General features: G+C 41.4%; 1 protein-coding gene across 1 annotated transcript in view; it reads left to right on the top strand.

Moving 5' to 3' along the window:
- Positions 1-10,338, top strand: part of SENP1 (SUMO specific peptidase 1) — a 28,270-nt gene extending 17,932 nt beyond the window's left edge. The window contains exons 15-19 of the mRNA XM_080996601.1: positions 2,287-2,380; positions 2,479-2,530; positions 5,254-5,338; positions 6,947-7,042; positions 7,894-10,338. Of these exons, the coding sequence (XP_080852727.1) occupies positions 2,287-2,380; positions 2,479-2,530; positions 5,254-5,338; positions 6,947-7,042; positions 7,894-7,956 (390 nt within the window). The 3' untranslated portion in view covers positions 7,957-10,338. The remainder of the gene's footprint in view (positions 1-2,286; positions 2,381-2,478; positions 2,531-5,253; positions 5,339-6,946; positions 7,043-7,893) is intronic.
- Positions 10,339-14,345: the final 4,007 nt, after the last annotated feature.

The raw sequence follows: 14,345 nt of genomic DNA, 5'->3' as shown, positions 1-14,345 counted from the left end.
AAGGGGCAGATGTTACATTCATTTCTTTGAGGTGTAGCTTCCAACTTTTTTAGAGAGCAGTAACATAAATGTTTTTTTCAACTAGACAGACTTGCTGTTGAGCTACAGCCTCTGGGTTCTTATAAGAAATTGATTTATTTAAAATATTTCTACCCTAGCTGTCAGGGAACTGCCATCGGCTCAGAGGTGAGAGGGGGAGGGGCAGATGGATTACAGAGAGCCTCCAAAAATCGTGGGAAGCAGCACTTCCTCAGCGGAGGAAGGAAGCCCCGCCTCTAGTGGGGACGAGCTGCAGGGCTCGGAGGATGCAAGAAAGAGCCAGGACACCGTGCCTGAGCAAAGCGGGGAGGAGGGAGGTCCCCCTTTACCCAAGCCTTCCTTGCGCAGTAGGCTTTCGCTCAGAGAGGGGAGCCGTCGGCTGGGGGTCAAGAGACTACTCTGCTGGGGAAAGTTTAAGGACCGCCCACTCTCAGATTCTGCTAGTGAGTGACATGGAATAGAGGCGTTCTGTATTGTAAATGTTTTGCACCAATAATAAAGCCTTTGAAACCGGTGAGGGACCTTGCCTGATCGCTCACCGATAGGCATAACACTAGCCTTTTACTAAAAAGTGCTCAAGGCAACTTACAAGTTTGAAGTAAAATGCCAGTTACAACAACAGACTATAGAAAACCAAACAATAATAGAAAGAGATGCCTTGGAAATTGGATCTCTGAGCGTAATGTTCTTAAGGTAACCCAGTATTTGATGGCCCTTTCCATCTGGAAAAAGATGCCGGGAAGGCTATAGGAATATAGAGTAAAAGGACACATGCATCAGAGACTGCAATATTTTCAACAGTTGCAAGAGTATGACGTTTTCCCTAAAACAAATCGGGGGGGGGGGGGGGAATTAATCAAGTCTAAGAATGCATTGCCTTGTAGCTTTGAAGTGGCATTGGCCTGGAGAACAATTTCGATCTTAATTGTTGATCAGATATTTTACTGCTGATTCAGGAACATGAAGCAGGCAATTCAGAATGATAAAACTTTGAAAATATTTAAAATTTGCTTTGTGAATTTTTAGATACCAGTGCAAACTTGTACACTTTTCAGTATCCCTGGTAAAATTAACCTCTATCTCAGATACCCTACCATTTATGAACAGAGTTCCTGCCTTTAACATGGAAGTGGCAGAAGATGCACAGGCACCAGGCATAGGAGCGTTGGGATAATTTTATTAGTTAAGTTTTGTTAGCAGCACTCATCACAATGAAAGGGAAAAGAAATATATACACAGCAAAATGCATCTTAACACTCGCAACATACACAGTGTGCTAAAATGGTTCAAATTTATAATAAAAACAATCTAACCAGGTTCATAAATAGACCAATAAGAAGCTTCATATAGAATGCCAGTCGAAGTAGTAGGCAACTTAGAAAATGGCATAAAGGTAAGTTTTAGCCATTCATGTCCTCTTTCAGGTGACGTAAATAAAAATAATGAAATTGGGGGATGATGTTAAGATTGGGTCCCTGAGCAGCATTTTATTTATTCATTTATTTAATTTATTAGTTGCTTTTTGGCCACAGCAACTCAAAGCAACTTAAAATATTTTAAGCAAAAAAGCAAGCAAACACACACATTAAAACCAGCATAAAAGAAAACAAATCTAAAAATTTTTTTTAAAGCATGCCATCCATGCAAAAAGGCCATAGATAAATTAAAAGCCAAAGTCCTGATGGAACCTCCCTGGGGAGAGCATTCCAAAAGTGGAGGAGCCACCCTTGAAAAAACTGTATTTGACTACAGTAGCTAATACAAATGGAGTCATTTGAATTCGTCTGCATTGTTGCACGACATTTAGACAAAAAGAGGAAAAAAACCATATTAAAAAATAAGTTAAAACCATGATTTAAATTCCAAAAGCTTATCAAGTAATCAAGTGTTCTCCAAATAGTAAGCAGCTTCTTTAGGTTGGTATTATGGGTAATGTAGATGGATTGAGGATTAAATCTGTGACCCCATACAGTCCAGCCCCTCAGGTGCCTGTCTGGCAATCATGCATTTGTGATTTTGACTGTAAAACCCACACTGGGTGCTCATCCAAGAGCCTCCGAGCAGCTGCTGAGAAAATCCTGTTCCTCAGCCTGTCCTCCGCCCGCCCCCAAAATGGATAAGATTTTAAAGAGGCAGACAGTGTCTATAAGTGGCTCTTTTGCCATTCATGTTGGCAGACCTTCTCCAAAGGAAATCTGCTAACGGTGAAGAGTGATATAAAAGCACAGAGGGTTCCCTTGATTATAGGGGAAAGCCAAATTAGATCCCAGATTTGGTGACATGGTAGCATGGTTAGAGCAGGAGCCCTGCAAATTTGACCAGATGATGGCTAGCGGCACAGGTAGGGCAATGGGACAGGGACTCGGCTTCCAGCTGATTGTCGCCCTTCCTGTAATTGCTTTTCCCTTTCTATTTCCTTTCAGGAGGCTTTAATTGGTTGAATGCAGTGGGAGGATCACACCGGGAAGAGGGGACCGAGGTCCTATTCATGGTTAGTGACCCTTTCATGCTTTCAATCTTTAGAGCTTCCTGATTTTTGGTGAGTTTTGAATGATTTGCTTGCCCCTTTTTAGAAAAGGGAGAGATTTATGGGATGCCATAAATCTCCTGTGGCTTAAAAAAAATGTATTTATCCCATTTTTCAAAATCTAGTTATACTGAGAAAATGAACCAGATTCATACAGAAAGGGACTGATCCTAGTCAGCAGAAGAATCGGAACAGAATTAATCCTAATTATTTAAGGAGTCTCAATTATTTAAGGTAGCCAGGCTAGGAAAGATGTTTTTCTGCCTAAGACCCACCCCCCGGAGAACTACTGCCGATCAAAGTGGACAATATGAGGATAGACGTATAATGTTGTGATTTGATATCATGCCGCTTCATATGTAAATACAATTTCTGCCCTTAATTAGTTACGCCACCCGTGCCTTCTACTGATGTAGAGAACTGAGATGAGGTATGCTTCGTTATGTAAAAGCGAAGCAGAAACGATTAGCCCATGTTTGCTCAGAATGAGATCAGACATGCACAAGAAGTGAAATATGAAGCAGGTGTGTGAGTCCTTTTTAAGTTTCTCTCCTAATATACAAAGGAAAATGCAGAGGGATGTGTATACAAGATATAGGTACATCTTTTGCAGAGACCATCTGTAGTGCTTTGGCATATGGCTGGTGTCCTTGTCATCTTCAAAATATTTGTATGCTGTCCAGCAGAAAATATTCCTTGAGGGAATCCCAACTTCAAAGTTAAGAGGTTGTTGAAACTATATAATCCTATACAGTGGTACCTCGGGTTACATACGCTTCAGGTTACAGACTCCGCTAACCCAGAAAAAGTACCTCGGTTTAAGAACTTTGCTTCAGGATGAGAATAGAAATCGCACGACGGCAGCACGAGGCCCCATTAGCTAAAGTGGTGCTTCAGGTTAAGAACAGTTTCAGGTTAAGAACTGACCTTCCGAACGAATTAAGTACTTAACCCGAGGTACCACTGTATAGTTTATAAAATTATATAATTATTATTTATAAAACTCTACAATCCTTTGGCTAGGTTCCCAAAGCACGCCCCCCCCCCCCCCCCGTATGATATATTTATGTGCTTTTCTATCTTGAGAAATTTCTTACAGGGAAGTTGACATTTTTCAGAATATCAAGTCGATTCCAAGTAATACAAAGTCTTAATTTAAGTGTATTCAGTTTTATTTCCAAATAATGTTATTGCTTATACCTCTGCTGTACCTAAAGAGCTGTCTCTTTCATGCCTATTTAGAAATATAAAAAGGGATCACTCAAATTACCGTAGGCCAACCAATATAATTTGTGGGAATCCAGTGGATTTCCCCCCCCCCCCTTTGGACCACAGACTCCTATGCCATATCACAGACTGCTTTTGAGACTCTCCTCCGTCTCAGAAGTGGCTTGCTATACAACATGGGGGCTGCAGCTCAAGAAAAAGCCCCCAGTCTTGTTGGGTGCCCAGGACTAGTTGCATGGTTCTTGAGCAAAAAACCATAAGAATATGAGAGCTTGAAAATATACTATGAGTGAGAGATCAGGCTGTGTAGAAGGGAAGGGCCAATAAGACAGGAGGAAATTATTGTGTATTTTGTGTAAGCAGCTGAGTTTGTTTTTATATACCAGGGTGACAGTTACATACATCTGAAATAAGAAGCAGTGGGGAGGGGGTTATGGCTGCAATCAGGTCTTTCATCCAACAGGGGAATGCATAAGGGGGAAAAACCCACCCAAAGTGATTGGGAACTTTTTGCTTTAGAAACAAGGTACAATATATTAACAGGAAGAATGAGCAGCCATTGAAACTTGCATATCAGTGAACTTGCATATCAATATCTCAAAACAACTGCCTTGGGCCTCAGATACATAGAACTGATGCTATTATTAGGCCATTTCTGACCTACCTCAATAACCAGAACACTGTCATTTCATTGGATGATCATCTTTATGGGATTTAGGGGAAGTGGTAGGAAAAGGGTTTCAGAAAACTACCGTAGCCAATAGCAAACTATTGGAAAGCTTATTCTTTTTAACACTGGGGGAATGTGGACCTGGTCTGTTGCGGTATTTATCCTACTGGGGTTGCTTGACCTCATGTTAAATGCTAGGGGAAGGTTTGAAACTCTCTCGAGGCGCTTGAAAGTAGGAAATACTTAGCGCAGCTATAAGATGTAACCAGGTGAACAGACCTTGTGAGTGTTGTAAATTATCATATAAATTTAGCTGAAACTGATAGTAAGTTGTCCATCCTTTTCTCAAGGTAATAAAATACTTAATACAGTATGGGTGTACATACTGTGGACTGGTTGCATAACATTGGTTACTGGTTGTCTGCAAGTCCTTCTCATGTCTGAATACATGTCCAGGGTCAACTTGCCACATTTTCTTTGCAAAGAGTTTCATTGTGTTTTGTGATCCACTCATATACGGACCGTTAGTGCAAATATTGCTTCGGATTAGAAATAAAATAAAATACTTGGGTACAGTGATAAGTGCAATGCAGAGTTCATTTTTCAGGGGACTTTCTATCCAGAAAAGTAGTGCTGTCCTGTGAATTAAAGTCCAGAATTGGGCTAGGAGAAGCAATTCTGAAATTAAAAGTAATCCCCCCCCCAATAATTAATTACTTAATTGGGTTTTTATCCTTTTTTGCTGGTTGTGTACTTGCTAAAAGTGTTTCTTCTTTTCGATCCTCTGCAGGCAGTACCTAAAGCAGGAAAGCTTGGACAAAAAGCGGAAGGAATTTGATACCAATGGCTGGGTGCAGCAGAGTAAACGGAGCCAGGTATTTGGATCCTACATAGCCGACCACATGAGTGTCTGAAATGCTCTTATCCTATTTCCACTTTCCTAAACTAATGGTGTGCCTGGCTCTTAAGGTTTTTGAGTGTAACTGTTAGATCAGGGTGGGCCTGGTGATGCAACTTGCCAAGCCGCTGGCAAAATTGGGCCCCTTTTCTGTCCACTGCAGCGCTGGGCTGAGATGCTTCTTTATTCAGCCCAGTGCTGGGATGAAGAAATTGCCTGATCCTAGCACTGCAGTTAAGCGGTGAGTGTATATAATACATACAGAGGGATATAAGAGTGTGTGGTCTGTGTATGAGTTTGGGTAGAGCCTCTGTGTGTGTGTGTGTGTGTGTGTGTGTGAGAGAGAGAGAGAGAGAGAGAGAGAGAGAGAGAGAGAGAAAGAGAGAAAGCTAGCTGTATGTAGTGTGGTTGGGTCCATGTGAGTGGCATGTGTACCTCAGGCTTGGCCAACCTTGAATTCTAGCCCTTGGGCCATAAAAGGTTAGCCGTGCCTGTGTCAAAGAAAATAATGTGTACTGTGAGAAAATGAGATAGTGTTATTTGTTTCATAGATAGAAAGGTGTGATGTGCCTCACGCAATTGTCTGTGATTGGAGGTTCTATGTCATGGTAGGCAAACTAAGGCCCGGGGGCTGGATCCGGCCCAATCGCCATCTCAATCCGGCCCGCGGACGGTCCAGGAATCAGCGTGTTTTTACATGAGTAGAATGTGTGCTTTTATTTAAAATGCGTCTCTGGGTTATTTGTGGGGCATAGGAATTCGTTCTTCTTTTCTTTCTTTTTCAAAATATAATCCGGCCCCCCACTAGGTCTGAGGGACAGTGGACTGGCCCCCTGCTGAAAAAGTTTGCAGACCCCTGTTCTATGTGCACGGAGTCTCTGGTGCCAGCAGCTTTCCCAACTACCATTACAGGCACCAACCACAAGAGAGATCATGTCCAGCTCTCTTTCCTCCGCACTTGGGACAAAAAGCAGCCATCAGTCATCCGTCCCCATCCCCCTGTCCGTCCGCCCCCCCCCCCGCTCCTCAATAGCACCTCACTTCTGACAGATAAGACTATGTCTCCTGAATATTTCCCTTCCTGATCTCACTGCTCTAGCCTTCAGTTGAAAAAGGAAGGGAAATCAGCCAGTGATGGAGAACAGGGAAGGGAAACAGTATGGAGTGACTTCTTTGCCAGAAAAAAGTGGGGAGCAAATTGCAGCAGTTCTCTCATTGTCCTGAGCATGCGGTGAGAAGGGAGCAAGAATGGGTGCCTCTGATCATACGTACCTGTATAAGCTGTTGGAACTAAGACTACAAGCATCCAAAGATCTCTGTACATGCGCAGTGCCTGTAACATATTTCTGTTCCTTTCCTTTTCCTTGTTTGTCAGGATGGAAGTATTCCAGTCTTGCTATCTTGGCTGAAATACTGACTCATTTGTTCCCATTAATTCTGAAGACTCGCTTATGCATGGTGGGGTTCTTTGGGTTTCTTGAACCTTTCATTACCTTGTGCAGTTTATATCATAATTATTTGGTAAAGCTAACATGAGGTTTTTGTCTTCTAAATAGAGAGGGCTGGGTTTGTTTGTTTTTTAAAGGAGATCCCTCAACAGATGAATGGAAGTGACTGTGGGATGTTTGCCTGTAAATATGCTGACTGCATTACCAAAGACAAACCAATCAATTTCACTCAGGTAAGTTGGCTCTCCTGGCTAGTGGGCACTGCATTGGTAGAATGCTAGCTTATATTATTACAGTGCTGTCTTCTAGTCTTAATTGTGCCCAAAGCAAACCAATTTTTAACCAAGAAAACCAAAGCTCCGTGGCCAGAAGAAGGAAAATCCAAGTAGATAATTTTCCATATATTTGCTTATCTCATGCAAGTCGAATTGTAAGGTTGTGGGTTTCAATAACATTCTGAATGTATAGCTTGTAGTAATTGTTGTAATAATTCTGCCACAAGATAGGGAGCTCATGTGGGCAGCTGTTTTGCTCCCCGTAGCAAGATCCTTAAATTTGGATTCAGAGCCTTATGATATGGATAAGCAAGTTATGCCCTTTAGTAATTCCAGGACTATAACCTATATTAAAGGTCCACAGCTACCTTTATGGTGACTTTTCAGTTTTTTGTTACCTACACCAGCATGTTTAAAAAGTATGGCACAAGAACCTGTTGCGTGATGGCACTGTGTTAGAATTATCTTCATCTATTACCTCCGTTGGAGGTCAAAATTCTCATTCTGTCAACAGCAGGCCAGGTCTGTGTTGCAGAATTAGTGCTTGTAGCAGCTGAAAGAAGTGTCACCTATATCTGCTCAGGGACAAGCAAAATTGTGGATCTGGGGTTAGGATAGCCAGATCAAACTTGAAAAAGTAACTTTTTAATGGATTTTAAGATCTGGTGGTACTAGCCCTGGTTTTGTGTTTAAAAACAGATCACTTGGAATCTAGCTGTCTCAGTATGAGGCTTGCAGTTTGCCAGTATATATCAAATGACCTTGTCATTTTAAGCAAGTATTGATGTTGTTGTGTTTCTTTGTTAAAGCAACATATGCCTTACTTCCGAAAAAGGATGGTCTGGGAGATCCTACATCGCAAGCTGCTGTGATTTCATGCGAAATGCAGGACCCTTCAGAGACTGCAAACCAGGTTATTGCCCTTCTTGACCTGCATGGGTTTCCTGCTGAAGCTTAAAGACTGTGTACAATACATTTTGTGTGGTTTTCTTTTTTTAAAAAAAATTAATGAATTCTATTTCGTGGAGCAGTGTGCCATGGAACTATTTCAGAAGCACACTTGCCTTTTTCTATCTTGGAGACCTGTTTTTTTACAAGTGACATTTGGAGATGCTGAGGAGTACTGACTTCCACCTTCAGTGAGTTTTCCTCTTTTTACACTCTCAGTCCTTTCGCAATGGCCAGCTTCTGCAAACACCTTGAAACCTTCCAGGCTTCAACTGTGTGGGGCATTTGTACTATTGTATTGCATTTACCAAGGCATGGAGAAAAAAAGGCTTTCATGGCATTCAGTAAGGGCAGTGCTACAGGTTACAATTGCTGCTGGTGCTCTTCTGCAGCAAATAAATTCATGTGGAAGTACAACATGCAGGTACATATGTGTCTGGGGAAACCTGGTTGTATATATATGTGTGTGTTTGTTTCTATAAGTTGCAGAAGAGAACATGGCTATCCCCACAGCAGTCATGACGTGTTGCATTGCCCTTAGTTCCTCGGTTATTAGGTGGAAATAAAATTGCCTGAGAATGGAAGCTCTGATAGACACCAGCACATGAGAAGCAGCTTGCTACAACATTTTCCATCACGACTGTGACCTTCTCTTCAGTTCCGTAGCATGAGATGGTAAATGAAAGATGAACAATGCCTTTTCTTTGATGCCCGAGCAGAGGATCTTCCTAGCATTTAAAATCTATTTCTTCTAGTGAATTCTCTTCCAACTCAAAATCCAGAGGCAGCTGCCCACCTGTTGGGAAGATGAGTCATGTGTTGGCTGAGGCATCCTGCACTGAGAGCCTTCATTTTAGGTGCCTCCTCTATGACCTCACAAAGTCAGGCTGTGGGGATGGAATCTGATGCAGAGAGAAAGGGTAGAGCTTTGGGTTGTGAGGCACTTCTGGGGCCCTGTGCCCAAATGCCTGGGGTCAGACCCTATAAAAGCCAGCATCTCTCCCCATTGAGCTATTACCAGAATCTAAGGAAATCCTGACATTAGGAAGGACTGTTACACTGCATTCTTGATACAGAATAGGATTTGCAAGCCAACTAAGCAGCTACACGCTGAATAGAATGCTTATCTGGCAAGAGGATGGAACAGTTATTGATCGTCAAACCCTTTGTAGAATTTAGGTACAATATGGCGTTTAAAGCTTTTTTTATAATAATTGGTAAGCTGTTTTGATACCATATATATATTTATAAACCTTTCTCAATGGTGCAGCAGTGAACAAATGTCTGGGTTTTAAGCTCTTTTATGTTTCCATTTAAAACTCCTACAGCTGAATTGAAATCCTGACCTTTTTTCCTCTCCTGCCCTCCACTTTCTGCTTCTGTTCCAGATAGCCATTAACGATGGCAAGTGGAGGACCTCTTCCACTGAGATGCTTCCTCTTCAGATCCTGCTTTTATGTGCTAATGCAGGATAATATATAGAATCTGTTTAGTTCCTCTCTGAAACAAATGTAAGCGGCACTGCCAGCTGCAGCTTGAGATTTAGCAGCAGGCAGAGAGATCTTTTACAGAGCCCAAAGCACTTTGAGTCTCGCTCATTGATGTAACTTCTAGTTCAGTATGAGAGGGACTCTAAACTCTCTGGTTCACTCAAAGATCTTCTCCAGTGCCACTGGCCAATATCACAGTCCACTGTGTGCAACTTCTCTGCAGCCAGTTGTTTCAGTGGAGACTCCACTTATTCTGTGATGGCCAAACTCGGCCCTCTAACTGTTTTGGGACTACAGTTCCCATCATCTCTGACCACTGGTCCTGTTAGCTAGGGATGATAGGAGTTGTAAAACAGCTGGAGGGCCAAGTTTGGCCATCATTGACTTATATTAAATGGACATCAGCAGATGTGCTTGGTATCTGTACCTGCTGAGGCCAACAAAGGTGAGATGCAGTTGGAATTCAGGCGCAAATTATGTAGGACTACTTACTAAGTTCACACGCCACACATACCTCTTGATGTACCATTTTTTTATTCTAAAGAATAAAGTAATGTCCTCTTGTATTTTTGCCATCAGATAGGGAACATTTTATATATTCTGTACCTGTAAACAATAGTTTTGTACAAATTTCATTGCACTTCCTTAAGTCGTGCTCTTCCTAGACAAGTTTGTACCTTTTCTCCTCTATCTGTGTTTTTTTTATACCAGGCTCTTTGGTGACCCTTTTTCTATGTTTTTCTCCAAGTGATCTGAAATTCTGTATTTTTTTTGTAATGTGTTATTCTTAAATAAACCCAGCTGTTGAAATAATAATTATCCAAAGTCTGGCCTACTGCATCTTTTCTCTGCCCTATTTCTATTATGGGGATTTACGTGTTATCAGAAATGGACCCTTGCCAGTTTTTTCCCCATCCCTTCCTCTGTAACATGCATTAGGTAAAGGTAAAGGGGACCCCTGACCATTAGGTCCAGTCGTGGCTGACTCTGGGGTTGCGGTGCTCATCTCGCTTTATTGGCCGAGGGAGCCAGCGTACAGCTTCCAGGTCATCTGACCAGCATGACTAAGCCGTTTCTAGCGAACCAGAACAGCGCACAGAAACACCATTTACCTTCCTGCCGGAGCGGTACCTATTTATCTACTTGCACTTTGAGGTGCTTTCAAACTGCTAGGTTGGCAGAAGCAGGGACCGGGCAACGGGAGCTCACCCCGTCACGGGGATTCAAACCGCCGACCTTCTGATTGGCAAGTCCTAGGCTCTGTGGTTTAACCCACATCGCCACCCACGTCCCAAGCATGCATTACAACTGACTTAAATTTATTCAGCAAAATGTTTTCCCGCCCTTGCTCCATATCAGACGTAATTTTCAGCAGAATGAAACCAGGACACAAACAACTGCAACACATTTCGGAACAGAAACAAAGAAGGCTCAGGGAAGCCTTTCCAGTGGTGGCCCTGGGTGTCATCTTGCATTTAAACACAAGGCTGAGCGCCGAAGAGACCAAAAAATAGAAGCCTATTCAATTGCCATCTTGCATTTTCCTTTGCTCTCCCCTTTTAAAAATACATTTTATGTCAATCTGCCTTTGAAGTTTCAGCTGGTGCTGTTCTCCAGCCAAAGAATGCTTACAAAAATCTTTATATTAGTGAAACATGTGCACACACAAAAGTGTATATTGCTGAAAACAACATACAAAAATGCATTCTGTTTTGTGAAAATTGCATTCAAAAATCCATTCACTAACCTTTTCCCCAAAATACATATATCAATTCATTAACATATGCAGAAAAAGGGCAGATGAAATTTAGGACTGGAAAATTGACAAACAGAGAAACCAACATTGTCAGATTCAGCCATCCCTGACTGCAAGTCATTTAAGATAAATACAGAGTTTTTCTAGAAGCCAGTCGATTTTAGGTGGGGAAAAGCTTTGGTAGGTAGACTATTAACATTATTACAGAACAGTGCAATAGTGGGACTTTAAGGAGGCTTGACGCTATATTGCAGGGTGTGAAGAGGAGACACTGAATTTATTTTTTCCTTGCACTTTTAATATATTTTCCTGCATGCCACTGGCTAGGGATTTTCAGGTCATGTTGACTCTCTCCTCCCTGCAACATTCTCTTCCTAGACATGGGCAAGGCTTTACCTAACCCTTTCCAAGCAACTATTCATTAGCATCTTTAATCTCTGCACACAAGCAACTTCTGTAAGTGTACCTTCAGCTGAGCAGACAATATTCCATTGATTCCTTGCCACTACTTCCAACTCTTTCTCAAAGAAAATGGGAACTATTTATCCCATATTCAAAAGATGCGTACCTTGGACTCTCTGCAGTGATCATGACATAGGCCACCCAAAACTTTACTTTGCCTGCCTGCTGATTCACAGGGGATTTGAGTCTGAAGCAAGTACTGATCCGTCTCTATAACTCCCATTTTGATTTTTTCTTTCTTTCGCATGTAACTCTACATTTCTTTTTTTCACCATTCAAATATGTAAATATATAAATGATTCACTTCTGAAATGCACATTCATATCCTGTTGAAATAATAATAAAAAATAGTCCAGTAGCACCTTAGAGACTAAGTCTGACCTTAGAGATTGACTAATGCACACGAAAGCTTATACCTAGAACAAACTTGGTCTCTAAGGTGCTACTGGACTATTTATTTATTTTTTATTTCGACTGCGTCAGACCAACACGGCTACCTACCTGAATCTAGATTCATATCCTGGTTTTTGTAACAGGCTTTATATACTGATGTATTTCTTCAGTTCAAAGCAATACAAAATAACATTGAATATTTGAATAACTTCTCTCTTTGCAGTATTCAGTAAACAAATTCCAGTCCATTCTCTCTATATAAAGTATATAAAGCCTGGTTTTTGTAATAGGCTTTATATACTGATGTATTTCTTAAGTTCAAAGCAATACAAAATAACATTGAACATTTGAATAACTTGTCTCTTTGCAATATTCAGTAAACAAATCCCAGTTCATTCTCTCTAGAGAATTTAGCATGATGCTTAATCCCACCTTGCTCCACTTCCTGCCATTGGGCTGCTTTATATCGAAAATAATTCAAATTCTGCAGAATTTGTGTTTCCTTCACTGCCCACGGACAAAGTGTCTATAGAAGGAAAGGGACTGACTGACTGTCTTCTGGTGCTTCCACCTTCCCAAAGCAGGGTCCAGCATTGCCACCAGTCTCCAAATGGATTCAATATTGACCTTGACAGGGTATGCTCAAATATAGGGTTAGCCAAATGCCACCGCCAAGGTCTCTTTCCTGGCAACTCTATGAATATGGTACCTGTATGAAGAGCTCCTAAAGTTATGGCCAGCTGTAGGACGCAACGCTGGACTTTCTGGTTTTATTCATAGCTTGACAAGCAAAACAACTGTTGCTCTGTACAGAGTTCTGGCACACCTAAGTCATAATAATGTACGCCAAGTTAGGTGCATCTAGAACACCAGTATTGTCTACTTCTGATTGACAGAGACCATTCAAGGTCTCAGAACTAGGTCTGCCTTTTCCCCAATTGATGATACTATTATTATTATTATTATTAGGCTTTTTTCAGAGGGAACTCGCCAGAAGTTGGTTCTGGAACCTCTCGGGTGTGTGCCATTGCCATTCTAAGAGAAAGAGGGAGGCACCACTTTTTCTAGAAAAATAGCATTTATTATTACTACTACTGTTGTTGTTGTTGTTACCCTAGGTTGTTGTTACCTAGGATTGCCATATTTCAAACAGTAAAATTCCTGCCAAACGAGTGAGAAGAAGAATGGCAACTTAAGCTGACAGAATATGTGCAGCTTGCAGACTTAACATATATACAGTAATAAGAGAACAAGAAGAGCAGACATTTAGAGAAGATTGGAAAACATTTATTGAATATATGGGGGGAAATTGTGTACACTTGAAAACATTGTCAACATTAAGATAAATTCAACAGTGTCAATGGATGTAATAATGGAATAATGGAATACTGAATGGTTTAGTTTTTGTAAAATATGCAGGGATTTATGATATGCAAAATGAACCATGGAAAGAGAACAAGGGATGTCATTGATATTTTAAGGATATGTAAATGAGTATTTTAAATTGTAAATCAGAAAATGGAATAAAAAATATATACAAAGACAAAAAACAGTCAACTTCCTTCCTAAATTTTTTTTAGGAAGGCCCCAAAATTTTTGAGCTTTTTTTTTGGGAACAAACCAAACGAACCCAGCTTTTGGGGCTTTTCCCACTGCTTTTCCCATCGCATACATCGGGTTTTCCTTGTCATTTTGCCGATTCCGTGATGCCATGTTTACAACCGGAAAACCAGGACATGTCAGGAACTTTCCTGATGTATGGCAAGCCTATTCTTACCAATGCTGTATTGTACATTTCACAGACAGACACTGTTGGCTGTCATTTGATACTTTAGTCACTAGATGGCTCTGGATTCTTCTAGGGAAGAGTAAGAAATAGGATGGTTTTTGTTGTTGCTGCTGCTGTTATCTGTTACATTCTTGTTAGAGCAAACCTTCCTAACCAATGTGTCATCTGAGCCTTACAAGATGAAGCCGTGGAAGAGAAATCTTAAGCCAGATAATATACAGGGTTAATATGAAAGACCAGGAGCACAGCCTCAGAGTCATTTTGGACTCGCAGCTGTCCATGGAGGAGCAGGTTAATTCTGTGTCCAGGGCAGCTGTCTACCAGCTCCACCTGGTACACAGGCTGAGACCCTACCTGCCCGCAGACTGTCTCACCAGAGTCGTGCATGCTCTAGTTATCTCCCGCTTGGACTACTGCAATGCG

Source organism: Podarcis pityusensis (assembly GCF_964106645.2).
Source record: "Podarcis pityusensis genome assembly, chromosome: 2".
Lineage (NCBI taxonomy): Eukaryota > Metazoa > Chordata > Lepidosauria > Squamata > Lacertidae > Podarcis > Podarcis pityusensis.
The sequence above is the reverse complement of the archived record's forward strand: the minus strand, read 5'-3'. Positions and strand labels throughout refer to the sequence as shown.